At 48.6% G+C, this 27,985-nt stretch overlaps 1 protein-coding gene across 5 annotated transcripts; it reads left to right on the plus strand.

Moving 5' to 3' along the window:
- BCLAF1 (BCL2 associated transcription factor 1) lies at positions 1-27,824 on the plus strand. 5 transcript variants are annotated; one of them, XM_029057730.2, is made up of 13 exons: positions 7-140; positions 10,278-10,366; positions 11,848-11,969; positions 13,694-14,602; positions 16,134-16,799; positions 16,978-17,147; positions 19,586-19,691; positions 20,330-20,414; positions 22,341-22,516; positions 23,703-23,880; positions 24,805-24,951; positions 26,686-26,898; positions 27,086-27,824. In XM_029057730.2, the coding sequence occupies exons 3-13, from the start codon at positions 11,866-11,868 to the stop codon at positions 27,089-27,091; spliced, it is 2,760 nt and encodes a 919-aa protein (XP_028913563.1). In that variant the 5' UTR covers positions 7-140; positions 10,278-10,366; positions 11,848-11,865; the 3' UTR covers positions 27,092-27,824. The 5 variants fall into 5 exon arrangements, 4 of the variants coding, with proteins under 4 accessions (XP_028913563.1, XP_028913562.1, XP_028913564.1 ...); XM_029057729.2 differs by having other exon boundaries at positions 26,686-27,824; XM_029057731.2 differs by having other exon boundaries at positions 23,769-23,880; positions 26,686-27,824.
- The last annotated feature ends 161 nt before the right edge of the window (positions 27,825-27,985 follow it).

The following is a 27,985-nucleotide window of genomic DNA, read 5'->3' on the forward strand; positions in this document are numbered from 1 at the left end:
GACGGGGGCTCTCTAGCGCGTCGGACGGCGGGCGAGGAAGGAGCGACTCTATGGTTCTCCTGCAGGGCGCCAGGGGGGGAATGGCCGCTGCCCTTCCGCTGCGCAGCTGAGTTCCCCCACCGTCGACGGCCGAAATCCGGGTGAGCCTCCCGCGGCCCGGACCGAGCCCTCCCCCCGACGTGAAAAGAGAGGACCGGGGGGGGGGGGGAAGGGGATCCGACATGGCGGCCGTCGGGGCGACCGGCGAAGGCCGTTCGGCCCGGGGGGGGAGGGGGGGGAGGGGGCGGGGGAGGTTGAAGCCAAACGGAGTCTGCGCGCGGTCGCGGCTGGCCAGCTCGCGCCATCGCTGCGCACGAGCGCGCCCGCGCGCGAGAGAGACCCCCCCCCTCCTCCCCGGCGGCCCCCCCCCCCGCCCTCGCGGAGAATTTGCGCGCATGCGCCCCCCCCCCCACCGCCCTCTCCCTCCTTTCGGCGAACTGGCGCGCATGCGCGCGCTCCCTTCTCTTTCTCTTCCCTCCTCTCGGAGAACTTGCACGCATGCGCGCCCCTTTCGCCCATTCCTCTCCCTCCTCTCGGAGAACTTGCGCGCCCCCGCCCTCTTCTCCCTCTCGGAGGATTTGCGCGCATGCGCGCGCTCCCTCGGCTCATTTCTCGCTCTCCTCTCGGAGAACCTGCGCGCATGCGCGCGTTCCCTCCGCTCATTTCTCGCTCTCCTCTCGGAGAACTTGCGCGCATGCGCGCGTTCCCTCCGCTCATTTCTCTCTCCTCTCGGAGAACTTGCGCGGATGCGCGCGCCCCCTCGGCTCATTTCTCTTTCCTCTCGGAGAGCTTAAGCGCATGCGCGCACCCCCTCGGCTCATTTCTCTCTCTCCTCTCGGAGAACTTGCGCGCATGCGCGCGCCCCCTCGGCTCATTTCTCGCTCTCCTCTCGGAGAATTTGCGCGCATGCGCGCGCCCCTCGGCTCATTGCTCTCTCTCCTCTCGGAGAACTTGCGCGCATGCGCCCGCGCCCCCTACGGTCCCTGCCGCCGCCGCCTCGCGGTTAACTTGTGTCGGGCTCCGATTGGCCGGCGCCGCCGTCGCTCCTCGCCCTTCCCCCCTCCCCCCCCCGCCGGACTTCCGGTGGGTGGGGCCTCCGCGTGAAGGGGGGGGGCCTCGGCGGAGAGAAAGGGCCGGCGGGGCCCCTCCCTCGGGTCTTGGCGCCCCCCCCCCCCCCCCCGATCTTCCCCTTCCCCCGGGCCCCGTTGGGCTTCTCCGCTTTGGCCCGGCCTGCGCGCATGCGCGCGCTCCCCTCCTCCCGCTCTCTTTCTCCCCCCCCCGGGGGCGGTGCGTTGCGCATGCGCAGTGTGTCCCGGGCCTCGGGCGGTGCGGCCTCCATCGAGGAGGGGCTTCCCCGCCAACGCCGCCGCCGCGCAGGTAATCGCTCTGCTCCCGGCCCGCCTACCTACCCGCGGGGGCCCGGGCCCGACCCCACACCCACTCCCCTTCCTCCTCTTCCTCGTCTTCCCCCTCCCCCTCCCCCCCCCGCCCACCTCCTCCTCCTCTTTCATTCACTCATTCAATCGTATTGATTGAGCGCTGACCATGTGCTTGGAATGGGCAATGGGGGCAACCAGAGACAGTCCTGCCCATTCATTCGGTCGGTATTGATGAGACGCTGACTATTGAGCAGAGCACTGGACTAAGCGCTTGGAATGTGCAGTGGGGCAACAGAGACAATCCCTGACCATTCATTCATTCAACAGTATTTATTGAGCGCTGACTATGTGCAGAGCAATGGACTAAGCGCTTGGAATGTGCAGTGGGGCAACAGAAGACAATCCCTGACCATTCATTCATTCAACAGTATTTATTGAGCGCTGACTATGTGCAGAGCAATGCGACTAAGCGCTGGGAATGTGCAGTGGGGGCAACAGAGACAATCCTGACCATTCATTCATTCAACAGTATTGATTGAGCGCTGACTATGTGCAGAGCACTGGACTAAGCGCTTGGAATGGACAAATCGGTAACAGAGACAGTCCCTGGCCCATTCATTCATTCAATTAGCATTTATTGAGGGCTGAGTATGTGCAGAGCACTGGACTAACGCTTGGAATGTGCAATTCGGCAACGAGACAATCCCTGCCCATTCATTCAGTCGTAATTGATTGAGCGCTGACTATGTGCAGAGCACTGGACTAAGTGCTTGGAATGTGCAATGGGCAACAGAGACAATCCCTGCCCATTCACTTCAGCTCAAATAGTATTGATTGAGCGCTTACTGTGTCAGAGCATGGATAAGTGCTTGGAATGGGCATGGGGCCAACAGAGACAAATCCCTGCCCATTTACTCATTCAGTAGTATTTTATTGAGCGTGCTATGTGCAGAGCAACTGTGCTAAGCGCTTGGAATGGACAATGGGGCAACAGAGACAGTCCTGCCCTCTGACAAGCTCACAGTTTAATCGGGGGAGACGGGCGGACGAGAACAACAGGGCAATAAGTAGAGTCAAGGGAAGGACATCTCATAAAAACAGTGCAACTAAATAGAATCAAGGCGATGTACATTTCATTAACAAAATAAATAGGTCGCCCTCCTCCTCGTCATCGCCTTCTCCTTTCTCCTCCTCTTCCTCGCCCTCCTCCCCCACTTTCTCCTCCTCTTCCTCGCCCTCCTCCCCCTCTTTTCTCCTCTTCCTCCTTTCCTCCTCCTCCTCACACCTCCTCCCCCTTCTCCTTTCTCTCCTCACCTTCCTCCTCTTTCTCCTCCTTTCTCGCACTCCTGTCTTAATAATAATAATACGTTGGTATTCGTTAAGCGTTACTATGTGCCAAGCACTGTTGTAAACGCCGGGATAGTCATGGGAATCAGGTTGTCCCACGTTGGCTCACAGTCTTCATGCCCCAGTGACAGATGAGGGAACTGAGGCACCGAGAAATTAAGTGACTTGCCCAAAATCACACAGCTGACGATGGCCCGAGCGGGGATTTGAACCTGACCTCTGACTCCAAGCCTGTGCTCTTTCACTGAGCATGCTGGCTCGTCTCCTCCTCTCTCCCCTTTCTCCTCTCCCCGCTCTCCCCCTTTCCTCCTCCCCTTTCTCCTCCCCTTTCTCCTCCCCCTTTTCTTCTCTCCCCATCCTCGTCCCTCTCGTCTTTCTCCTCCTCCTCGCTTCCTCCTCCTCGCTCTCCTCTCTCCTCGCTCTCCTCCTCTTCCTCGCTCTCCTCCTCCTCTTCCTCTCTCCTCCTCCTCTTCCTCTCTCCTCCTCTTCTCGCTCTCTCCTCTCCTTCTCGCTCTCTCCTCCTCCTCGCTCTTACCTCCTCTTCTCGCTCTCTCCTCCTCTTCCTCGCTCTCCTCTCCTCTTCCTCGCTCTCCTCTCCTCTTTCTCCTCCTCTTCCTCGCTCTCCTCTCCTCTTCCTCGCTCTCCTCCTCCTCTTCCTCGCTCTCCTCCTCCTCTTCCTCGCTCTCCTCCTCCTCTTCCTCGCTCTCCTCCTCCTCTTCCTCGCTCTCCTCCTCCTCTTCCTCGCTCTCCTCCTCCTCTTCCTCGCTCTCTTCCTCCTCTTCCTCGCCCTCCTCCTCTTCTTTCTCCTCCTCTTCCTCCTCATTCTCGCCCTCCTCTTTCTCCTCCTCTTCCCTTTCTCCTCTCACCTTCTCCTCTTCGTCTTCCTCCTCTTCCTCCTCATTCTCGCCCTCCTCTTTCTCCTCCTCTTCCCTTTCTCCTCTCACCTTCTCCTCGTCCGTCTTCCTCCTCTTTCCTTGCCCTCCTTGCTCCTCTTCTTTCTCCTCCTCTTCCTCCCCTTCCCTCCTCGTCTCTCTCTTCTTTCTCGCCCCTCCTCGTCTTTCTCCTCTCCTCTCCTCTTTCTCCTCCCCTTCTCCTCATCTTCCTCCTCATCGTCTTTCTCCTTCCTTTTCCTCCCCTCCCCCCTTTTCTCGTCCTCCTTCTCCTCCCTCTCCCTCTCCCTCCTCCTCATCCTCAACCTCCTCCCCATCCACATTCTCCTCAACCTCATCCTCCTCAACCTCCTCCCTTCTCCTCCTCTTCCTCACCCTCCTCCTCGTCTTTCTCCTCATCCTTGTCTTTCTCCTCCTCTTCCTCGCTCTATTCCTTCTCGCCCTCCTCATCCTCCTTCCTTCTCCTTCCTCATCGTCTTCCTCTCCCCCTCCTCGTTCCCCTCCCTTCTCTTCCCTCCTTCTCAACCTCCTCCTCTACTCATCTCCCTCCTCCTCCTCTTCACTGTTCTTCCCTCCTCCTTCCCTCCTCCCATCCTCCTCCTCTTCATCCCCCTCCTCCCATCCTCCTCCTCTTCATTCATTCATTCAATAGTATTTATTGAGCGCTTACTTTGTGCAGAGCACTGTACTAAGCGCTTGGAATGAACAAGTAGGCGACAGATAGAGACGGTCCCTGCCGTTTGACGGGCTCACGGTCTGATCGGGGGAGACGGACAGACGAGAACGATGGCGATAAATAGAGTCGAGGGGAAGAACGTCTCGTAAAAACCGATGGCAACTAACAGAATCGAGGCGAATGTACATTCATTAACAAAATAAATAGGGTGATGAAAATATATACAGTTGAGCGGACGAGTATGGTGCTGAGGGGAGGGGAAGGGAGAGGGGGAGGAGCAGAGGGAAATGGGGGGGGAAGAGGGTTTAGCTGCGGAGAGGTGAAGGGGGGGCGGTAGAGGGAGTAGAGGGAGAAGGGGAGCTCAGTCTGGGAAGGCCTCTTGGAGGAGGTGAGTTTTAAGTAGGGTTTTGAAGAGGGGAAGAGAATCAGTTCGGCGGAGGTGAGGAGGGAGGGCTTTCCGGGACCGCGGGAGGACGTGCCGGGGGTCGGACGGCGGGATGGGCGAGACCGAGGGACGGTGAGGTGGCGGCGGAAGGGCGGAGCGTGCGGGGTGGGCGCGGTAAGAAAGAGAAGGGAGGAGAGATAGGAAGGGGCCCTCCTCTTCATCCCCCTCCTCGTCATCCCCCTCCTCGTCCTCCTCCCCATTCATTCCTTCCATCGGTATCGATTGAGCGCTTGCTCCGTGCAGAACACTCCCCAAAGCACTGGGAATGCACAATTCCCCTACAGAGAGAGAGAGCGAGACCGTCCCTGCCCCACAGCGGGGCCACAGTCGCGCTCCCGGGGCTCGGAGATGGCCTCCTCTGGAGCCAGGGGCCCCAGGGTGCGGGGCCCGAAGCGAGAGGGACAAGGGACGGGGGTTGGCAGTCCTCCCCACCGTCGGCCTCCCTCCTTTTTAATTGTTTGTGAATTCGATAGGCATCTGCACCCAGTCACGCTGGGATGGCAAATCCTTGCTCTCTCCCCCCACCCCTCCTTTTCAGTCGTATTTGTGAGTTTACTGTGTGCAGAGCACTGAACTAAGTGCTTGGGAAGTACGGTGCAGCAGTAAAGAGAGACAGTCCCTGCCCACAGAGGGCCTACAGACACGGAGGGGGAGTCGGGCATCAAAACAACTAAACGGGCATCACTATAAAGAAAAGAATTGTAGGTATAATCATAAGTGCTGAGGGGCGGGGAGTGGGGGGAGAAAAAAGGGAGCTTGAATTTGAGTCATCTGCACCCAGTCACTCTTAAGATTGCAAGTTGTTCCCCCCCTTCCCCCTTTTATAATAATAACACTAGTTGGTGTTTAAGAGCCTACTCTGTGCCAGGCACTGTACTAAGCGCAGGGGTGGATGCAAGCAAACGGATTTGGACCCAGCCCCTTGTCCCACGTGGGGTTCACGGTCTCGATCCTCATTTTACAGATGAGGAAACTGAGGCGCAGAAAAGTGAGGCGACCGGCCCAAGGTCACACAGCAGACAAGTGGCAGAGCCGGGATTAGAACCCACGGCCTTGTGACTCTCAGGCCTGTGCTCTATCCACGGGGCCGTGCTTTTTTTGGGGGGTTCTAGTTTTCACTTCAGGGGTTTAAGGGGGTGACAGAAATGTAAATGGTAGTAAGTCAACAGCAGGTGGGAGGGAAGTGGATGAACAGTAGTCTGAGCAAGGTAAGCTGGAGTGGGCACCGAAGCATTTTGTGTTGGCTGGTGAGTCCACATCAGATGGCACATTATTTGGTCGGATGCTGTAGGATGATGATTTATACCCCGCTTCAAATGGGGAAGAAAAGCTTTGTCTCCTGTGACTTACAGATCTGATTCCTGGGGTGAGGCATGAGATAGCGTTTCTGGGGAGACTGCATGGCTACAGCTACGTCTCCCGATGCAGCTGACGGTGGCCCACGTTAATTAGTTGATTGATTTGGGCAGACTAAGGGCCAAGCACTTTATGAAGCCCTGGGGCCAGTGCAACTATAAGACCTCAGTCCCTGTTCCGCGTGGAGCTCGCCGTCTAAATGGGAGTAGATAAAAAGCAGTTATAGTAATGGTATTTAAGTGCTTACCTGTGCCAAGTACTGTTCTTAAGCGCTAGGGTTGATACAAGGGATGAGGTGGTCCCACGTGGGGCTCACAGTCTTCATCCCATTTTAGAGACGAGGTAACTGAGGCGTAGAGAAGTTAAGTGACTTGCCCAAGTCAACACGGCCGAGCGGGGATCAGAGGAACCGTGGAGTATCAGCCACAGGGGTCAGTTAAGCCAAAACACCTGGAGATACTAAGCGTCTCTGTTAGTTACAGTCACGCGGGGCAGATGGGGGCACCTTCCTGCCATGAAATCCTTCATTCGATGGGATTTATTGAGCGCTTCCTCTGTGCAGAGCACTGTACTAAGCGCTCGGAGTGGACAAATCGGCAACAGATAGGGACAGTCCCTGCCCTTTGACGGACCTAGAAAGCACGCAAGAGATTCCAAACCGCTGCTAAGCGAGGTGTGCCCGAAAACGGGAGACGGGCTGGCTGCCGGTTTGCTCCGGGAAGATCCTTTACACAGCCAGAGATATCCATCCGAAAGAGCCGCAGAGTGCCTCTGAGTTCTGCCGTCCAGCCACAGTTTGCCCCGTGATCTGCGCACCGTGGAATTAGAAAACAAAAACGAGAGCAGCGGATTCTTTGGGACACGGGCCAGATAGTGGGATGCCGTTGTTTCCGGTTGCAGTCGTGGTCTGCAGTTGAGGAACGGTATCAAGTCGGGGCTTGGCTGAGAGACTTGGACCTGCCTCGGTCGGCCTCCGGTTTCCCGGTGATAATGGCGGAAGAAAGATCATCACCAGACACTAAGTGGAAATGATCACTAGTGAGCGAACCAGTCTGTCACTAACGAGTGTTAAAGCACAGCTCTAACGTTATCATCGGCGCTACCTGTTGAGCACGTACTGTGCGCGGAGCCACTGTCCTAAGCGCTTGGGAGAGGACAAGGCAACATCCCAGCCGAACTCTGCCCTTCAGAAATGTATCGGGGAGGGGGGGGATTCTTGCAGCTGTATTAAAGAATGACTTGACTGAAGCAAACACCAGCTGGGTAGAAGAAATACTTAGAAACACACGGAAGCGCAACTTTAGACGGCGCAGTGATAGGCAAGCAGGAAAAAACAGCAGCAGATGGAGTGACTTTTCAGATATTCCAAAAATCCATTGGCAACTTTTCATTTTTTTTTTTTTAAGAATGGCATTTAAGCGCTTACGATGTACCGCGCGCTGTACTAAGCACTGGCGTCGCTACAGACTAAGCAGGTTGGACACAGTCCCCGTCCCACGGCGGGCTCTGTCTTCACCCACATTTTACAGATGAGGTGACCGAAGCCCAGAGAAGTGAAGCGACTTGCCCGAGGTCACATGGCAGACCAGCGTTGGAGCTGGGCTTAATAATAATAATAATAATGTTATTTGTTAAGCGCTTACTATGCGCAGAGCACTGTCTGAGCGCCGGGGAAGATACAGGGTCATCAGGTTGTCCCACGTGAGGCCCACAGTTAATCCCTGTTTTACAGATGAGGTCACTGAGGCACAGAGAAGTGAAGTGACTTGCCCACGGTCACACAGCTGACAGACGGCAGGTCAGGATTCGAACCCAGGACCTCTGACTCCGAAGCCCAGACTCTTTCCACTGAGGTCCTTCTGACACCCGGGCCTGTGCGCTATCCACTAGGCTACGCTGCCACTTCAAACTCTTTCTGCTGGGGAAGCAGCGTGGCTCAGTGGAAAGAGCCCGGGCTTGGGAATCGGCGATCACGGGTTCGAATCCCGGCTCTGCCAACTCGTCAGCTGTGTGACGGTGGGCAAGGCGCTTCTGGGCCTCAGTGACCTCATCTGTAAAATGGGGATGAAGCCCGTGAGCCTCACGTGGGGCAACCTGATGACCCTGGATCTCCCCCCAGCGCTTAGAACAGTGCTCTGCACATAGTAAGCGCTCAACAAATGCCACGTTTATTTTTTAATCCCAGCTCCAGTTCCACGGGGCTCTGTTTGCCTCACTTGTAGCCATCTCGTGCAAGTTAAAATGGAAAGGGGATCAAAGGCTGCTGAGGGAGAAGGGGAAGATGTAGGGCTGTGGGAAGTTTAAATGAGCTACCTGGTGGGCTCTGTCACCCTGGGGTTGGAGGAAGCTCGTGGTTGTGTAGCTGGGCATTGCCAGCTGCCCCCAATTACACCCGGGTGGGAGAGTGGTGGAAGTTGCGGAAATAATGCATCACGTGATGCCTGCCTGCACGCGATCTGACTACCGAAGTCTGGGCTCTGTTTAAAGAGGGTGGAGATGAATTACCTCCCTCCGATTGTACTCTGCCCCGTCCGGTCCCGATTAGTCTGAAAAGTGCCGTTAAATTGAGCCGGAGTTATCCGCTGAGGCTGTAGCAGGAGATTTTTCCGGGACCTATTAAGAGAAGCGGCGTGGCCTAGGAGAAAGACCGTGGGCCTGGAAATAAGAATGATAATTATGGTATTTGCTAAGCGCTTCCTATGTGGCAGGCACTGGACTAAGTACCGGGGTGGATGCGAAGCAAATTGGGTGGGACGCGGTCCCCGTCCCACGTGGGGCCCACCCTCTCAGTCCCCATTTTACAGGTGAGGTAACTGAGGCACTGAGAGGTGAAGTGACTTGCCCAAGGTCACACAGCAGGAAACTGTCAGAGCTCCCAGGCCTGCGCTCCACCTACTAGGCCGTGCTGCTTCTCGGGGAGGTCGGGAGACCTCAGTTCTAGTGTCGGCTCTGCCGCTTGCCTCGTGCGACCTTGGGAAAGTCGCTTAACTTTGTCTCTTTCCTCATCTATAAAATGGGGGAAAAGGGGAGCTCAGTCTGGGAAGGCCTCTTGGAGGAGGTGAGCTCTTAGTAGGGCTTTGAAGAGGGGAAGAGAGTTTGGCGGAGGTGAGGAGGAAGGGCATTCCGGGACCGCGGGAGGACGTGGCCCAGGGGTCGACGGCGGGATGGGTGAGAACGGGGGACGGCGAGGAGGTGGGCGGCGGAGGAGCGGAGCGTGCGGGGTGGGAGGTGGAAAGAGAGAAGGGAGGAGAGGTAGGAGGGGGCAAGGGGATGGAGAGCCTCGAAGCCCAGAGTGAGAAGTTTTTGTTTCGTGCGGAGGTCGATAGGCAACCACTGGAGGTTTTTAAGAAGGGGAGTGACATGCCCAGAGCGTTTCTGCACGAAGATGAGCCGGGCAGCAGGGTGAAGAATAGACTGGAGCGGGGAGAGACAGGAGGAAGGGAGATCAGAGAGCAGGTTGACACAATAATCCAGCCGGGATATAACGAGAGCCCGTAGCAGTAAGGTAGCCGTTTGGGTGGAGAGGAAAGGGCGGATCTTGGCGATGTTATAGAGGTGAGACCGGCAGGTCTCGGTGACGGTATAGTATCCGGCCCATCTAGACCGTACGGTCCTCGTGGGCAGGGAACGTGTCTACCGGGTTCTGCCAATCTTCCTGTTACATTGTATTCTCCCAAGTACCTCTGGACTGTAAACTCCTTGTGGGCAGGGAACGTCTGTTATATTGTACCCTCCCAGGGACTCAGTACAGTGCTTTGCCCAGAGTAAGTGCTCAGTAAATGCGATTGACTCAGTAAATATCACTGATAGTAACTGCTTCAGTACAGTTGTGATTTAGATACCAAAAGTAGATAAATGCTGTTTAACTTTTTAAACTGCACTGTGGTTTAAGATGGTTTTACCAGTGTTAGGAGAGACCAGATTTGTATGGCAGTCCCAGAAAGTTTTAGGTCATCCGCAGAATCGCGGATAGCGGTTATTGACCTAAGTGGTATGTTTTGAAAGGTCGTTTTAATTTAACCGATATTAAACTTTTTGATGCAAGTTTCTGAAATAATTCCTTTTTGAAATAATTCCTTTTTGAGGATGTCATTTTCTTTCTATGGCGACTGGCTAATCTTTTTTTCTTTTTATGTCTTTGCTAGCGATTTGAAAATAGAATTCGCATTTCCAGAAAGTCTGCTCCATTTCAAAAACTTCATTTGACTGTTTGACACACAGAGCAGAACATAAGGTAAGCATACCTGTTTGGATACTCTGATTGGAACCCGTTACATTCCAAAAGCCATTTTAACAAATTCAGTTTAGGTGTCCCTTAGGGTTTGGGGAGTATTTCCAATTCAATTTTAGGCCAGAGGGACTGGCTTAATTTTCTTCTCTAAAATCTAGACCTTAAATTTCTCAGGAATATGCTGCGCGGTTTTGGTTGTTTACCAATACTTTGAGGGTTTTTTTTTGAAAGCTTCCAGTATTTGAAAAGCATGCACTCCTTAAGTTGAAGTTGAGCTTTAATTTTTCAGGCAAGGCTTAATGTTCGGATGCCACCAAGTTGGGATTTGCATGTGTATTTTACTTAGTAACACTAATTGTTTGGTAAATTCTTGGATGAAATTCCAGTATTAAATTGCCTTCAAAACTAGTGTTTTAGTGACATGTTGACTTGTTGCTCTGAGTCCCCACATGTATTCTTCTTGGTACCCATCTATACTTTTTCCTCCATTCTCAAGGATAATATGATCCTAGATTGGGATTGCGAGAGGAGTCTTGAATTTAAAAAAAAAATCATATTATCTTATGTTGAAAAGGAATTGATTAACTGCATCATTTGACTTGAACTCCCTAGTGAACCTGATGATAATCAGATGAGGGAAAGATGAAAACGATTGACTCATCCATCAAAATAAGATCTCTATTCATTTTATAGCAGCTTTGTTCCCCCTCAAAAATAAGATGATCGTTCATTTGGGGAACCAAGCTTGAGTGCCCACTGCCAGTCACTGAAGGGGAACATACACCACTGTGTATTTTTCTCATCTTGAGCACCGGGCAGGGGGTCAGCAGTCTATCTGGGGCTGCTGAGAGGGGCGAGGTCTTGCCGCATACGCTCGGCATCATTCTGACATCGTGACTCTTCAGAAAGCCGTATGTAGGAGAGCATCGGCATCCGGATGATCGGGGGATTGGGTGACTTTTGTTCACCTCTGCGGACCATATGCTGCACTTCAGGCGGCTTTGGAGTGGGAGCACACTCGGGGGTCCCCGTGGTTGGCCCTCATCCGTGGGAATGTGACATGGCCTTTTTTAAACGATGGCACACGTGTCTTATATTTTCTGCCTCGGGTTCATTTGCATTACCCTGAAACTAACCTTCAGTACCTCTATGCATCTGTACGGTTTCTTCAATCAGGCCGTATGCCAATCCCAAACGAGCTTGGGTCGTTGAAGGAAGGTTCCCTATTTCTCTAATCACACTGTAGCCAAAGCCCATGTGGAAAACCTGTTATGGCAGAACCGTGAGCATTCCTCGGTCTCCTCTATATGGGGCATGTTATATAGTTGAAAGTAGGGTTTCCGGGCTGTGAATCATCTAGATATTTGCATTTACCTGAGGCGTGTGAAAAGAAGAATGACGGTTAGGTCATTAAACATCTGTTGTGGAAATACGCGACTTCATTCGGTAGCGTTTTTTAACTTTCCGCTTTTTCATTTGAACAGGGTAATCCAGTAGGAAAAATGGGTCGCTCTAACTCCAGGTCACATTCGTCAAGATCCAAGTCCAGATCACAGTCAAGTTCCAGGTCAAGATCTAGGTCACATTCGAGAAAGAAGAGATACAGGTAATCCATCGGTTGGCGTGTGGCTTTTTATACTGATGTTTCTTGGATGGGAAAATCACAGCCCTAAGCAAGGCAGATGGCAGTAGAGCTGAGGTCTAGGTCTGGTTCTTTCAGAAGTGTTTTTAGCAACTGTACTTAGATGCGAAACTTTGGGAAGCACCAGTTTGGTATTGTCTAGTTTGGCACGTAAACACGGTCCCACGGCATCATCTAGTTTCTTTCTCCTCCCTGACAGCCCCTTCCGGGGTCCTCATTCGAGATCTCTGAACCACTGGAGCAACAGCAGTGAGGTTGGAATTGCTTCCCTCGATCCCGACCCGGGCAAGCCTCGTTCCAGTTATAACGTCCTACCAAGGGGATTTCCTACCGTCAGGGATGTTCTTGTTCATTCATTCATTCAATAGTATTTATTGAGCGCTTACTGTGTGCAGAGCACCGTACTGAGCGCTTGGAATGTACAATTCGGCAACAGATAGAGACCATCCCTGCCCATCGACGGGCTTGCAGTCTAATCGGGGGAGACAGACGGAGAAAAACAAGACAACTTAATTGCAGTAAATAGAATCGGGGGGATGTACACCTCGTTAATAAAATAAATAGGGTAATATTCTTGTTTAGTTGCCGGTCCTGGTTACCATTGGATTGGTCAGCTGAGAGGAGAAGCAGAGGATGGGATGAAAGCGAAGAGAAATGGAGAGATCTGTTGTTTCGGCTGACTGATATTAGAGACCTGCATGGAGAGAATCATGTGCATTGCCTAAACAAAAATTCGGTTGTAAGGAGGCAGGTTCTATCGCGCTTATGAGAAGGGTGGATCCCAGTACCCGCTAAAATGAGGGAAGAAATACTGGTATGGCAGTGACTCCGTTGACCCGCAGAAGCCTTTGATGGAAACAAGATGCAGGAGGGGTGTCAGTCAACCAAGCTTGGCCCAAATGTTTTTTGCTTTTTTTTTTTTTTTTTTTTTTAAAAAGGGGGGCCTGCAAATAATAGTAAAAAGTGTGCGTGTTATGGGTGGGGTAACTGGGGGCACAGAATTCTAGGTTCTGATTCAGTTGATGAGTCTTCTATAGAAAATCTTTCTGCAGCTGGCTTTTTATAATAGAAATAATTATAGCATGTAATAGGAGCTTAACTCCATTGTTAATCCTTCTCCCTTGCCATTTTTTGTTCTACTCTTTCGGTTAAAGAATCTCAGTTCATTCTGAACAGTGAGTCTTTCTTGGTTAGCAGTGATGCTTTTACAGTACTAACCTCAGTGTGTTAATACTAGGGCAGTATGAATGAGTCGTCAGTTACTTTTTCTTACGAACTTGCCGCCGACCCCTTGCCCATGTACTCTCTTGTGCCTGGAACCCCATCCGGCTTCATGGACGACAGACCACCAGGCTTCCTGTGTTCAAAACCCTTCTAAAATCTCGTCTCCTCCAAGAGGCCTTCCCCGACTAAGCCCTCACTTTTCTTATTCACCCGACGAGCTCCTGCATCGCCTAAGCGCTTGGGGCTCTAAGCACTGATACCCCGCCACCAGCCCCGTAGCGGCTGTGTACCTGTTCATCCGTAATTTACATTAACGGTCTCCCCTATATTCCGTAAGGTCCCTGGGGATAGGGCCAGATCTAAACCTACTCTGTTGTATTGTAGAGCGCTCAATAAACGCAGTGGATACGTAGAATCTTTAGGTGTATTTCGTTCCTTGCGCTGATATTGTGTTGTACGTTTAGTTCCAGGTCTCGTTCCAGAACGTACTCTCGATCTCGCAGTAGAGATCGCGTTTATTCAAGAGATTACCGCCGGGATTACAGAAATAACCGAGGAATGAGGCGCCCCTATGGGTACCGAGGAAGGGGGAGAGGATATTATCAAGGAGGCGGCGGTAGATATCACCGAGGTGGCTATCGGCCGGTCTGGAACAGAAGACACTCTCGGAGCCCGAGGAGGGGTCGCTCCCGTTCCAGAAGCCCGAAGCGAAGGTCCGTGTCCTCCCAGAGGTCCAGGAGCAGATCACGCCGCTCGTACAGATCGTCCAGGTCGCCGAGATCCTCTTCGTCTCGCTCTTCGTCTCCCTATAGCAAATCGCCGGTCTCCAAAAGACGAGGGTCCCTGGAAAAGCAGGCCAAAAAGACTGAGGGGGCTCCCCCACAAGACAGCCCTCTCAAAAGCAAATCACAGGATGAACAGAAAGATACTTTTGAACATGACCCATCCGAGTCTCTCGATGACTTTAATAAATCATCGGCCGCCTCCGGTGACATTTGGCCTGGCCTGTCGGCCTACGACAATAGTCCCAGATCACCCCACAGTCCTTCTATCGCCACACCGCCTAGCCAGAGTTCCTCCTGCTCCGACGCGCCTTTACTCAGCACGGTTCACTCGGCAAAAAATACTCCTTCTCAACACTCACATTCCATCCAGCATAGCCCCGAGAGGTCTGGCTCTGGATCTCTGGGAAATGGTTCTAGTCGCTACAGCCCTTCTCAGAATAGCCCGATCCACCACATCCCTTCGAGGCGAAGCCCTGCAAAAACAGTCCCGTCCCAGAACGTTCCACGCGAAGAGGCTCGAATGCGGTCCTCGTTTTATCCTGATGCTGGGGATCAGGAAACTGCCAAGACTGGAAAGTTCCTAAAAAGGTAAGAGCTGCGCTTTGAAGCTTGAGCCTAAAAGAGGCATTTCTCTGTCTTGAGGAATTCTCTCCGGACCTCTGGGTTTCTGAATGCAGGGTGACTCCCGTTTCAGTGTTTCTTCCCTGAACTTAGTACGTGCGGTCTTTTTCTGAAAACACTTCCAAATCTTTTTTCTTCTTTGTCTCGTGGAAATCAGGAGCTGAGTCTTTGGGTGGGGGGGCGGGAGGGAAGAATATCTGGAATTCCACCCTTCATTAGTTACGTCCTAGAGCTTTCAGAAGCAAATCAACCAAGGATGCGTAATAAAGCGGTTTTCTCCCTAAAAACCAGTACAGTTATTAACTCTAGCCAGTTTTGTAAATGTTAGAGTGATGAAACCTCTTCTCCTTCCACATTGGTTGAAGTCACAGTTTTTCCCTACAGGAGCGTAAAGACAGAAAAGTCATACTATTATAAAGCATGCCTTCATTTAAGTCTGTAACGTGGGAACTCAATAGCAAACTGTTTATGCACCTTAAATTTGTCACCACGGAGAAAGGAACTTGGTAAACGCCTCTCACCTGACTCAGATTCTGAAAACTCAAATTCAAAAGTTACCATTGGAGGCGTTCAAAACATCTTGTATGTCTGGTGGAGAGTTCTAATTCCACATGCAGAATTTCAATGGAAAATGAGCTGTAACTTGCTATTCTCTGTCGCGTGACTTATATCCTCTTGCAAAATGGAACATTTCATGCTGTTACGGTGTTTCCTCATATCTCCGAATTCATTTTCTTAATCCCTGAACTGTTCTTTCTTCTTAAGGGCCTGGTAGGCATGGGTTTTACCAGAGCAGAGAGCAGTTTCGTTAAGCGCTCTCTTGTGAAATATTTCAAGATTTCATGTGAAGGGCCTTAAATTGTTTGTTTACCTTTAGTTTTGGAAGTCATCTGCACGCGCAGTTGAGTCATGTAGGACACTAAGAACTAAGCAAAGTGGATCTTTCTTGTGGTTTTTAGCAGTGTTCAAATGGTACTTTCTGCAGATGGATTGTCAACAGCTATTACAATCCTACGTTTCAGCCCTGAAGTCTAGCCCTAGGAACAGAATTTCGAAAATGAGTTTCAGACATAGAAAGCAGCGCTGAGGGCTTGTGAGTGTTGTAAGCTTAGAGCAGTGAACTGCGGTGTTGAGAAGCACAGGTCTTTTAGGCTGGTGTTCCTTTTGTTCAAAGTTAGCTTTCGGGAATCCCCCAGACTGAAAATGCAGGAGTTAGCTGACTTTTGGGAAAAGGGAAAACTGATTTCCTAGCAGCGTACGATACAGTTCCAAAATTCCAGGAGCCCCGTACGCAAAGGATGGCTTTTAAAGTAAGCCATGCGTTGTGGCTTTGGCCATAACGCCGTGCTGAAGTAGTGTTTGAAATAGCAACAACGCTCTTTAGTGGCATTTATTCCCCTTGTTGCTTGTCCCGTGAAGTTGGACAACACATAAAGTATACGAGTGACTTTCAATGAATGCAATCCAGAGTTACCATCCTCTTCTTTGCTATCCACAGGTACACAGATGAAGAGTCTAGAGTATACCTGCTTGATAGGGGTAATACCAGGGAGAAAGAGGCCCAGAAGGAGAGAGGATCGGAGAAAGGGAGGGCGGAGGGAGAGTGGGAAGATCAGGAACCTTTAGACTATTTCAGTGATAAAGAGGCTGGCAAGCGAAAGTTTAATGATTCAGAAGGGGATGACACAGAGGAGACAGAGGATTATAGACAGTTCAGGAAGTCAGTCCTGGCAGATCAGGGTAAAAATTTTGCTACTGCATCTCACCGGAATGCTGAGGAGGAAGGAACCAAGTACAAATCTAAAATTTCACTGAAGGGCACTAGAGAAAGTGAAGGATTTAGAGAAGAGAAAAGTTATAAACTTAAAGAGACTGGCTATGTAGTGGAAAAGCCTAGTACCGCAAAAGATAAGCACAAGGAAGACGACAAAAGTTCTGAGAGAATAATGGTGAAGAAAGAAACTCAGTCACCTGAGCAGGTAAAGTCTGAAAAGCTCAAAGAACTCTTTGATTACAGTCCCCCTCTACACAAGAATCTGGATGCGAGAGAAAAGTCCACCTTCAGAGAGGAGAGCCCACTTAGGATCAAAATGATAGCCAGTGATTCCCACCGTCCTGAAGTCAAACTCAAAATGGCACCCGTTCCTCTTGATGATTCCAATAGGTAAGTAATCCCGCATCAGTGCCCCGTAAACGTTGTCCATGTTCCGTTGATGTTCAGGATCTCCTGAAACTCGTCGTCTTGGAGTGAGCCGATCCCTTCTTCATTCAAACGGAGTGTGTTTTCTCTTTCTCTCTGTCTCTGTGTGCGTGCGTGTGCGTGTTTGTTTGAAACGTTCTAGACCTGCTTCCTTGACTAAAGACAGGCTGCTTGCTAGTACACTTGTCCATTCTGTCAAGAAGGAGCAAGAGTTCCGATCCATCTTTGACCACATTAAGCTGCCACAGGCCAACAAAAGCACTTCAGAGTCATTTATTCAGCATATTGTGTCCTTGGTTCATCACGTCAAAGGTAAGTAGCGACCCCTGGTTACAGTGTCGTTTTGAAGTAGCGGGGGTATCTCGAGGAACGATGGATAGCAACAGATACCGTGACAGGCTAGCAGAAATAAACCTTCGTAGAATACGGCCGGTGATCCAGTTGCTCGGGGCCGTGAGGGAGACCTCCGGGGAAGGCTCGACTCCATAGAGGCGAGCGCATTAAATTCGAGACGGTGCCAGATATGTAGTCTGATAGTGATGCTGAGTCGTTTAAAGCGTGACGTGTGTCTCCTGTACGATAACTTTAAATAACTACTCCCTCCCTTTAATGAATGAGAAGGTCTGTGGGTCTCTCTTGGATCCGGCTGCAGTCTGTAGTGAATTTTGCCCTTTAAATTTCAGAAAATACAGTGGTTAACTCTGCCAGCCATTACTGTGTTGAAGGTGTGGTGGGGTCCGTGTCTCCCCCCTCCTCCCCGCCCCGAGTGGTGTGTAGAAAATATTGATTATTTGCAAAGAAAGCAGTATTCTGGGCATATTGCTTAAAATCAGTTTTAAGTGATTAAGTCAAATGATCCCTTGTTTCAGTTTTTGAAGTGGTTAATTTATTGCTCAGCCTTTAAAAAAAAAAAGACACCGAATGAGGCGGACAACCTAATCGTCCAGCTCTCTCCAAAGGGAAAAAAAACCGCAGAAATTTAAATCACTTATTGGAAATTACAATGACTGAGATCCAGTATACATTTTTTGGATATGAAATATTTTCGTGTCAGAACGGTTACTGTTATAATTCGACTTCGTCAGTGTATGTCTTGGATCAAGTAACAGCTTTTAGTGAGTGTAGAACAACTTTTGGGGGCAAATAGATTTTTTTTTTCCTTTTAGGCAGTTTGCTGGCCACTGATCTGGCTTACTTTGGTTTGTGAACTGTGCTGAGGTCACACACGTTATCAGCCTAAACCTTTTAATAGTAGTGTGAATTATATGTTCCCTGAATTGACGGGAGAATAGGCTGTTGATAGTGTTGAAATATCTTGATGCAAATGAGTGAGCTGAAGGTAAGAATTTTAACCTTTAGCTAGCAGTGAAGTTTGAGGACCAGATTATTGATCTTCATTAAACAGCGTTATTGATTTCTACCTTCATTTTTTTATATATCTAATTCTTTTTGGACTTTCTCCGTATTTCACCTCTTCGGCTGAGTTTTGAGATCAGATTTTGGTACATTCTCTGCTTCCATTTTCTTTAAAAAAAAAAAAAAAAACAAAACAAAAAGCAAAACAAAACCCAACTGTAGTTGTGTTTTATTGGTATTGTGCAACCGAACTGAACAGCTCTTTATTTGTATAGAGCTGAAAATGCCCAGTGATGTTTTCTTTTTCATTGTAACTAGGTCCTGGAAAATATTTTGAAATGGCAAAATCCATGTTACACAGTAAAATAGCTGTTGAAAGATACAGATGCAAAAACAGGCAAAGTTGAATCTTCTGTCTTCCTGGCAAAAATGGCATAAAACCTGAGTTGCTAGCTCAAATTCCTGGGTTTCATGGAATTATGATTGAGGCACTACCCTTGTAGTGGCCATTTCAAGTTTTAATGATTGGTTATGAGACATGTGCTGGATATTGGGCGGTAAGTTGACACAGATGTATGTTGACCTGTTAAGCAGATAGCTTGCTTCATATGTAACATTTCATAGTTCATGACTTTATACGTCTTTCTAGTTTGCATTTAAACACATTTGTTGAGCTGGTCTTAAAAAATCGTTATTACTAATTTTTTTAATTGTTGAAAGAGTCGAGAGAAAAAATCAGTCGTCAAATATGCTGTCAGGTTTGCCAAGATGCCAGATGTTTAAAAAAAAATCAACGGTAGTGGTACTGATTGATCTTAAAGTTCTCTCAGCGTGGCAAGTTCAGTATTTTTAGAGGTTCCTCTTCCTGCACACTTAATGTCTTAATTTTATGCAGAAATGACAGTATTAATTTTTTTTTAATCAAACCGGATTTGCATTTTGATTTTTCACTGATTTAAAACGTTCTCTTTGTTTCCGGCGATGAATGATGTGAAATCGCTTCTTCTGCACACTTGGGCAGGAATTGTAAAGACGCCCAAAGCCACCAGTCCTTTTTCTTCGATTAGAGGGGAAGGGGGTGCGTCAGTGAAATGGGGAGGGAGAGTCTTGATTTTTAAATTCACTTACTGTGCTTGGATTATAGGTAGTATTGGCAGATTATGCCTGTGAGGAAGCTTGCAGTGGTGGTGTGTTCTGCTACTGTCACTAGATGTTGAGGTACCAGAGTTGAGGGACTAGGGTGGGATTTCTTTGTAACATCTGTCTCTCCCGCTAGGTCTCTTAAATATTCTATTTATTATTTTTTCGCCTGCTACAAGCCCTTCTGTCAGGAGTGGAAATCCCCTCTGTAAGTGGAATAAACTAACTGGACAGTGTCTTTCTTAACCCAACAGAGCAATACTTCAAGTCTCCCGGAACGACCCTAAATGAGAGGTTCACTGCGTATCAGAAAGCCACAGAAGAACATAGCACCCGGCAAAAAAGTCCTGAGATACACAGGTATATGCCGTTGTAGTGGCATAAAGCAAGGATGCTGATTTGCATTGGGGAATTCAGCTGCTTTTAGGAATCTCATTTTTCAGAAAGGCAGGAGTTCTGTACTGATTCTTCCGCTCCTATCAGATCCGGTGATCGTGCCTGTAAAGTAATTGTGACTTGAGTTTTACTTTTTAAAAGTACACTTTCCAAGAAATTCTCAGTCTTGAGAGTACTGTCTTTTGTGGATTCAGAATAAGGGGATTTGGAAGGCAAAACAATAATCCCATGTTAAGTAGTAACCTTCAGGGAGGTGTCCTTTTGTTCTTCATTTCAAAGAGTATTTGGTGTGAGGTAGTTCCAGGTAATTCAGCCGTATCTCAGCTTTCTGGAAATATAGTAAACTCTGAAGACGGTGTGATGAATGCTCATAACCTTCAGGTAACGAGATGGGGAAAAATGGCTTGGTTACGCATGTGTTGACGAGGCGTGGCAGGGGTTTCCCTGTTGTGAGTCGAATATGATAGAGAGAAGTTCATGGACCTAATTATTGGTATTCTGAAGGTCGTTCTGCAGGAGGAAAAATGTCACCTCATTTGACTTTCAGAGAACTCTGAACCATAGTCATCTCCCAGATAAACTAACTCTTATTTTACATTAAGGAGAATTGACATCTCTCCAAGTACCCTGAGGAAGCACACCCGTTTAGCAGGGGAAGAGAGAGTATTTAAGGAAGAAAGCCAAAAGGTAAGTTTTTAATTGCCGTCAAGTACGGGCTGAAATTGAGACCGTTGGTGCATTTGGTGTTTGAATGTGAACTCCTTCCCAGTTTGTAACTTGTAGAATCTAGTAGTAGGACGTGCTTTAGGAAGTGCACACGAGAGTCAGGGATTCCGTCCCAGAGAAGGTAATCTGTCAGGTGCGTGCCGGTGAAGTTAACAAGATACTTTGGGGAAGCCAAGAGCACTTAGGAAATAGGGGGCATGAAAGGGAAGGTGTCTGACTTTATGGAAGCAGTTTAAAATTAGGAAAGAGGAAATGGGAAGTGTCCCTTCATAATGCATTAGTACCTGTAGATTGAAACAGGATATTGGAGAGAGAGAGAACTGAAAACAAGAGTTTTGAAGTTCGGGAGGAAGAAAGAAAAGGAAGACTTCGGAGTGGCCAAGGAAGAGGTCAACCTAGTAATGCTATTGATTAAAATTATATATAGCGACTTGTTCTGTGATTGAATTCTTTTTTTAATGTTACTTGTCAAGCACTTATGTGCCAGAATATTCATTGCCAATAGTGAATTAAGCAGGAGAAGGTAGTGGAATCTACTGCCAGTGATTAAACCTGGCCAGCGCATTTCTTCCTTGATTTAACCACCGTGGCTATCTGAAGATGACAGCTTTCCACAGTGAGGGTAAGCAGCCTCACTCTGCAAAGAAGGGTCAGCGGGTGGCTTTTCTGGTTGGTAATTCGTGTCACACTGCCTCAAGGAGCCTGTTGAGGGCATGAAACAGATGGTTCAGCTCACTGTGAAACTGGGCTCACTTCAAAGCAATACTGAGTGGTCCACTTGCCCGGACCTGGAAAGAGGAACTATTTTCTCTCACCTTACCCTCCCACTTTTCCTCCCCGGGGCCAGTCTTGAGACTGCCTACTGGTCTCTCTGCTCCTACCGGATTGATTCTACCAGATGGGTGAGTTTGTGACCAGGGTTCTTCCCCTCCCCTTCCCCTCCCCCCCCCCCCCCCCCCCCCTTTCCTTTCTTTGATTAACAGAGTGATAGTATTAGAATCTTTCTGGTCTAAAATTTCTAGACTGGAGAGTTGACCTTTGGCTTTTCCCTTTCTACTCTGCCTTCTACCTTTGTTTTAAAAGTCTTTACTACTTGAAAAATCAAAGGAGAGAAGATAGTGAATTGTCAACTACTAAGTTTAATCAGTTGAATTGGCTTTACAAGGACTGAGCAGAAGAAATTTTTGGCCCCGCCTTTTAATGCTGTGCCGCCTCAGTTTTGTCTCTTGGATCGGTTGTATCAGTAGCCACCAGAAAATTGGGTATCTATAATAATAATAATTCTGATTTTTTAAATGGGCTTATTTTGCGCCGGTCCTGGGGCAGGTAGAATACGATCAGATCAGACACAGTTCTGGGCCCCATTGGGGCTCCCGGTCTTAGGGATATTTGACTAAGTGACTTGCCCAAGGTCGCACAGCAGGAGAACGGCAGAGCCAGAATGAGAACCCAGATCTTCTGACTCCCAGTCCTGTGCCCCTGTGCTCTTTCCATTGGGCATCCCAAACTCTGAAATTTTGGAAACATAGTCTGTGGCAGGTTGGGGGGCCTAGTAGAGAAGATGCAGTCCCTTGAACTCTGCTCTGCGACTCCGTGTACCATCTCAGTCGGGAAGCGATGCAGATCTCTGGGTACACGCAGGCCTCTGAGTTCAGACATGAAGGGGATTGTGGTAGGTTCCAAGCACTGAGCAAGTCTGTCCAAATGGGACGTGCAGGTCTTGGATTTGAAGCTGCGGGTCTGAAGCCAGCCTAAGGATAGCTCTCCCCCCCTTCTTTCTGGTCACTTAAATTCCATTTTGGAAGCAGGTGATAGAAATTGGATGGATTCTTTTTGTACTGCTAAATAGTTCCATTTTGAGGCCTTTTAATTCGTGTCTCTATATAGGGAGAAAAAAAATTAAGGTGCGACTCCGCTGACCTTCGGCATGACATTGATCGTCGGAGAAAAGAAAGAAGTAAAGAGCGAGGGGATTCCAAGGGCTCCAGGGAATCCAGTGGGTCAAGAAAGCAGGAGAAAACGCCAAAAGATTTCAAAGAATACAAATCTTACAAAGACGACAGGTAAATGCCGCACTGTTTAAGTAGGTTTTAACTTCTAATTAGACTGTTATAATTGTCAGCTTAATTGCTTTCAATTTTCACGGTGTAATCGAATGTTTAAATTTAAACAATTAAAATTATTTGTTTTACAGCAAAAATGTATTTGTCTTTTACACGGCTTATGGTGGATGAGGACAAAAACTTTGGAATAGCAAGCTAACACTGAAAAAAAAAATGACAAATTAATGTGTCCTATTATCCAGGCTACATCAGGAGGTTGGACTTCAATGCAGTGCATTTCTAGAAACAGTTTGTGTAAGAACTTTGGTTCGTTATGCTTGATTCCGCACTTTTTCAACTCATAACACCCAGAGACCAAACATTTATACCGAACGGTTAGAGGTTTAACATGGGAGAGCTGGGGGGAGGACGTACAGAGTTTTTTTTTTTTTTAAAATTAGTATCGTTAAAGAAATAACGATGTGTTAGCCTCTCGTAGTAAGTTATGTTTCAGTGGATACTTGTAGCAGTGGTAAGAAATTACTGCAGGTATGGCCTTTCGGGTGTTGTGTTAAGATCATGTCAATCTGACTAAAATAGTACCAGATGCATATGTGATGGGGCTAAGGAATAAAGTATTCTGTAGATATCTGCTCTGTATTTTATTAGGTAAATGATTGATTTTTTTACTTAACTCTTCATTTCTGACTGTTATCCGTAATGTCATCCACTATCTATTTCTGTTCTAGTGTTACATAGGAGAGCCCAAACCATACCAGCTATTCTCATCAGTGTGTGCAAACTGAATTCTAAAATTACTTCGAAACTTTGCCTTGAGGGCTTTCATTTCCTTCTACTCTTCCTTTTCCTTATTCCTCTTTTCCTTTCCCTGCAAAAGGCAAAGAGACAACTTTCTTTCATTAAAACACATACACTTGCTCTTGCAGTTTGCAGACTGCTGGTTTCTAACTGGTTGGCAACAGCATGTTTTCTGCAGGCAAAGTTAAACAAATTATGGAAGGAGAATGGAAACAAACCATGATCAAGTTAACACCCAGACAATTATTTTACTTCCGATTAGATAGTTTTCTGTTGCGTTAAAAAAACAGAAAAACCAAAAAAAAAAAAAAATGCTCCCTCTTAGAATAAGATTTTACAGATTAAATATCCCTTTTAAAATAGCACATAGTATGCTTTTTTTTTCCAGTAAGCATAAAAGCAGAGAGCAAGACCGTTCTCGATCATCATCCTCAACTTCCTCTTCCTCTGCCAGTTCTCGAGAAGACAAAGACAGTAAGAAAGAAAGAGAAGAAGAGTTTAAAGCCCACCACGAGCAGAAAGAATACTCAGGCTTTGCGGGAGTCAGCAGACCTCGAGGAACTTTCGTAAGTAACGGCAGAAGTAGCGATCGGGGTGTTGGTTAGGCGCCTGCTACGTGCCAGGCACCGAACTGAGGGCCGGGGTAGCCGGAAGCTTGGCGGGTTGGACGCGGTCCCTCTCTCAGGCGGGGCTCGTGGTCTCAATCCCCGTTTTACAGATGGGGTGACGGAGGCGCGGAGAGGTGAGGGGACTTGCCCGGGGTCCCGAGTTAATGGAGCGCTCTTTCATCACGCTAGGGGACGGACAGTGAGAGGGTGGTGGCGCTTGAGAAAAGTAGCTGATGCATTTGGGCGGGAATACGAGCGGCCCAACCCGAGCTGCGGCCGGAGCGGCGGGTCCGACGGGAGATGAGGCCGGCAGCGGGGGCCGCCTTCTGATATCGCAGCCCCGTGGAGTTATCCCCTTCGGCTCCTGGGTTCACGCGAGCGGGCCGGTTCTCCGTGCGATCCTCCTGGAATCCAGGTCGGAGGTAGCTCGGAGTCCCGGTCCTCCGTGGCGTTAGGATTTGGAGAGGGAGTTGATTGGGGAACGCTTGGAGCGGGGATCTTGACACCGCTGAGATTCTGTAGTCCATTTGAAGCAGGCAAAAGGTCCCCGCAGCCAGTTGCCCCCGGGAAAGCGGACACTTACGGGTAACTCCTCTCTGAGTAGTTCCAGAAACATCCTGGGAAGAGGGCGAAAGAGAAACACTGGCAGAGGAGCCTAAGGGGGGGAGGGCCAGCCAAGCAAACTCCTCTCTAATGTGATAGGCAAGACTTGGAGAATTTAAAACCCAAATGCTTACTCGTCGATGTGAGACCTACCACGGGAGTGTAAAGCCAGTGGCCCTGTGATTCCGTGTGGTCGCCTAGATTGGGCAAGCAGAGAGTAAATGCACTGTGGCTTTAGCCTTCGTTGACGATATATACTTAAAGAATTCTGTTAATCAGTTCCGAATTAGAGGCAGAGGAAGAGCCAGAGGAGTCTTTGCGGGGACAAATACCGGCCCAAACAACTCAAATACCACTTTCCAAAAGAGACCGAAGGAAGAGGAATGGGATCCTGAGTACACCCCAAAGAGCAAGAAGTACTTCTTGGTGGGTCCTAGATTCTGCTCTCTCTTGATTTGCGACGTTCTGGAAAGATCATGAATGGAGAATTTCCGTATTACTTGTATGGCACGCTAACAAGGGGTCCCGGCGGGCGGGCTTGTGTCCTTTCGGCCGTACGGTCTCTCTCTTAGAGTCTCTCCGGCAAGATGAATATATCTTTGTGTTGACCTCGTCTGCAAGTTACCGATTCGGTTTGTTGAGTTTCTCACCAAGAGCTAAGCCCTTGCCCCACGTGAGAGCGGCATTGGGGACCGCCAGATCGGTTTTAATCAGAACAAAAGACTTGGGTCTGTGGGTCCCAAATCACCAGTCCACCACTGTTGAAACAGTGAGGGTGGGTGATAGCAATTCTGAGTAGTGTAGCGTCAGAGTGTCTGGACTTTGATGGGAAGCTGTGTTTGCCTGTCTATAAAGGAGGGCAGTCGTGTTTTACACAGTGACTTAAATTCTGAAGTAGGGGTGCTGGCTTAATATGTGGCCGGGTTAGATGATATTATTTTAGATTTAGGTAATCTTCTCTCCAGCCTTCATAGAGTGCTACAGTCTTTTCTTGTAGACTAACCTACCTCCTCAAGGGAGCAGCTTGCTTTAAACAAAACAGCGTTGGTGTCTCATGTACTTTTGGGTACACTCGTAGGTACTGCTGAATAAGATGCTTCAAAATCCTGACTTTGGATTTAGTCGGGTCTGGGGTGAACTTCCCTTTCCTGTCGAGGCAACCAATTTATTTAGAATTGGTGCCAAGACTTTCCAAGCTTGGATTTCCCAGTTTGGTAGTTGAGCAGGCATCACTGAGGCTGTAACCATTATTCATATTTGGTGGACACCTTAGCATCGAGTGCCATTGCGGGGTGTGACCGTTGAAGGTTTCGTTTTCGACTTGGGCTCCGACCCAGTTGCGGTTTTGATCAGATGCTGAAGTCTAGTTAGGTGGCAGAAACAGATGCTGAGAAAACCGTAACGATTCTGAAACGTGGAGTGGCCAAAGTTGCAGATTTGACCACCCATGCCAGTCAGACTTCTGGTCGTTCAGAAAATGACTGCGATATACGGCTATTATATCGAAATGGTTATTTTAGACTCTGGCTTGTCCACCTAAGAAGGCAGTCAGAACACGGCTCCTCAAAGGCAGGTGTTTTGCCTTGAAACACTCGATGGATTGCATTTATCGAGCACTTCTTGTGTGCAGAGCACTGTGCCGAGGGGTTGGGAGAGTACAATCAGTTCAAGGGGGGATTCTGACTTTTAAAAGGTTGCTCACTCATGTTTGAGCAGTGTGACTGCCCCGGAATCGCCACCGTGATCCAGAGCGGGGGGGGGGGGGGGTGGAGAATTGGAATTGGGGGACCTAATGCTATACGTAAGCCCCTGATGGCCCAGGGTTCTCCCTCATCAGGCCCCTTTCCGTCAGGATTTGATGTCCAGTGTGTGAATGTGGTGCCTCTGCGATATAGAATTGAGGTACAGAAACTCATATGGCTCCCTGTCTTCTCACAGTCTTTAGTTTATACCTGTATGGGCCAGGGAGTCTGTTCAGTTTCTCTTCCGCCGTACTCTTCCCCGGCACTTTAAACGCTCAGTGAATGGGAGTAAAAAGTACTTTTTTGACTTATGAGGCTCAGAAAATAGTGATCGGATATACTGATCTTAGAGTTACTGTCTCGCCTGAAAAAAAAAACCAACCCTCACTCTCCTTTTTTATTTTAAACTCCCCTTTAGCATGACGACAGAGATGACGGTGTGGATTACTGGGCTAAAAGAGGAAGAGGTCGAGGTACTTTCCAGCGTGGCAGAGGGCGATTTAACTTCAAAAAATCAGGTAGCAGTCCAAAATGGACACATGACAAATACCAAGGGGACGGGATCGTCGAAGACGAAGAGGAGACCATGGAGAATAACGAAGAAAAGAAGGAAAGACGCAAAGAAGAAAAGGTAGAAAATTCAGACTTGTCAGTGAATTGAAGAACAGCTTTCCTCCCATATGGGTCACGTTAAAGGCCGTGAAAATGTCGATAAAGAAAATTAATGTTAAAAGCAGAGCTCGCTGTGACTCAGATGTGGCTTGTACATACTTTTCCTAGGTCCGTGTTAATCTTTTACTTTCTGTTTGTTTTTACAGGAATAGTAAGTCTGAAATAAGATTGCAACTCAAAGAGCAGAACTTGCACCTACCATTTTTTTTACGTGACTTTTTTTTTGTTTTCAAACAGAATGTATGCATTTTACTTAAATTTTACTGTTTGCAAGTAGTCTATAGACTTTTTGTTTTAAGTCTTTAAATATCTTGATGATTAGTAGACTGTATGTTGAGGATTGTACCGAAACAGTAGGAAGTTGCTACGTACCATATTTGTAACTCGACTTTTAAAAAAACAAAAGATCTTTTACTGTTTTTGTTATATGCATTGTAATTCTGCTTTGTCTATAAGATATGGTCAAGTACAACTCTGTGAAAGTTCTGATTCCTCCCTCTCCCCTTCGTTTGTTGATGTTTTATTCTGAAGTAAACTTTAGCTCTAAAGAGAAACAAATCCCTGAACAAAATTGTTTATACAGTGCACTAATTTTAACAGTACACCTCTAATTATTTTAACTCTATACATCTTAGTGGTTTCCGTAGGTAGAGCACATTTCGCTGTAGGGTGACTACTCTTCGATGCGTACTACTGAGCAAGTAGGGCCAGTGGGGGCAGCCAAGCAAGTGCAGCTTCGACGGGGGATCCGTCTGAAAGGGAATCCCGGATTTGCACAGCCTTAAGCGGTGGAGAAGTACGAGGAGCACTTCCCACCGGGACGGGGGCTGCTATGCTAATGAGAAGTACGGGCAACTCAACAGCCGTTCCCGGTTTTTTATTTTTAAAAAAAAAAAAAAGTATTATCTTTTCTTCCTGGTGGGGTGGGGGGGGGGGGGGGGGGGGAGGGAGACTGAGTCATGGTCTTGGACAATCATCCACTGTCCCGGTCTATCTGAAATGAATTAGCCGCAGTGAGGTGGAGCGAGAAATTCCACTACCGCGAT

Source organism: Ornithorhynchus anatinus, chromosome 2, assembly GCF_004115215.2.
Source record: "Ornithorhynchus anatinus isolate Pmale09 chromosome 2, mOrnAna1.pri.v4, whole genome shotgun sequence".
In the NCBI taxonomy this organism is placed as follows: domain Eukaryota; kingdom Metazoa; phylum Chordata; class Mammalia; order Monotremata; family Ornithorhynchidae; genus Ornithorhynchus; species Ornithorhynchus anatinus.

Bases quoted from the DNA above. Each gene is read 5' to 3' on its own strand.
- BCLAF1 (XM_029057729.2), top strand. From the start codon at position 11,866: ATGGGTCGCTCTAACTCCAGGTCACATTCGTCAAGATCCAAGTCCAGA. The intron at 14,603-16,133 runs GTAAGAGCTGCG...TGCTATCCACAG, and splicing joins ACTGGAAAGTTCCTAAAAAG to GTACACAGATGAAGAGTCTA. The intron at 19,692-20,329 runs GTATATGCCGTT...TTTTACATTAAG, and splicing joins AAAAGTCCTGAGATACACAG to GAGAATTGACATCTCTCCAA.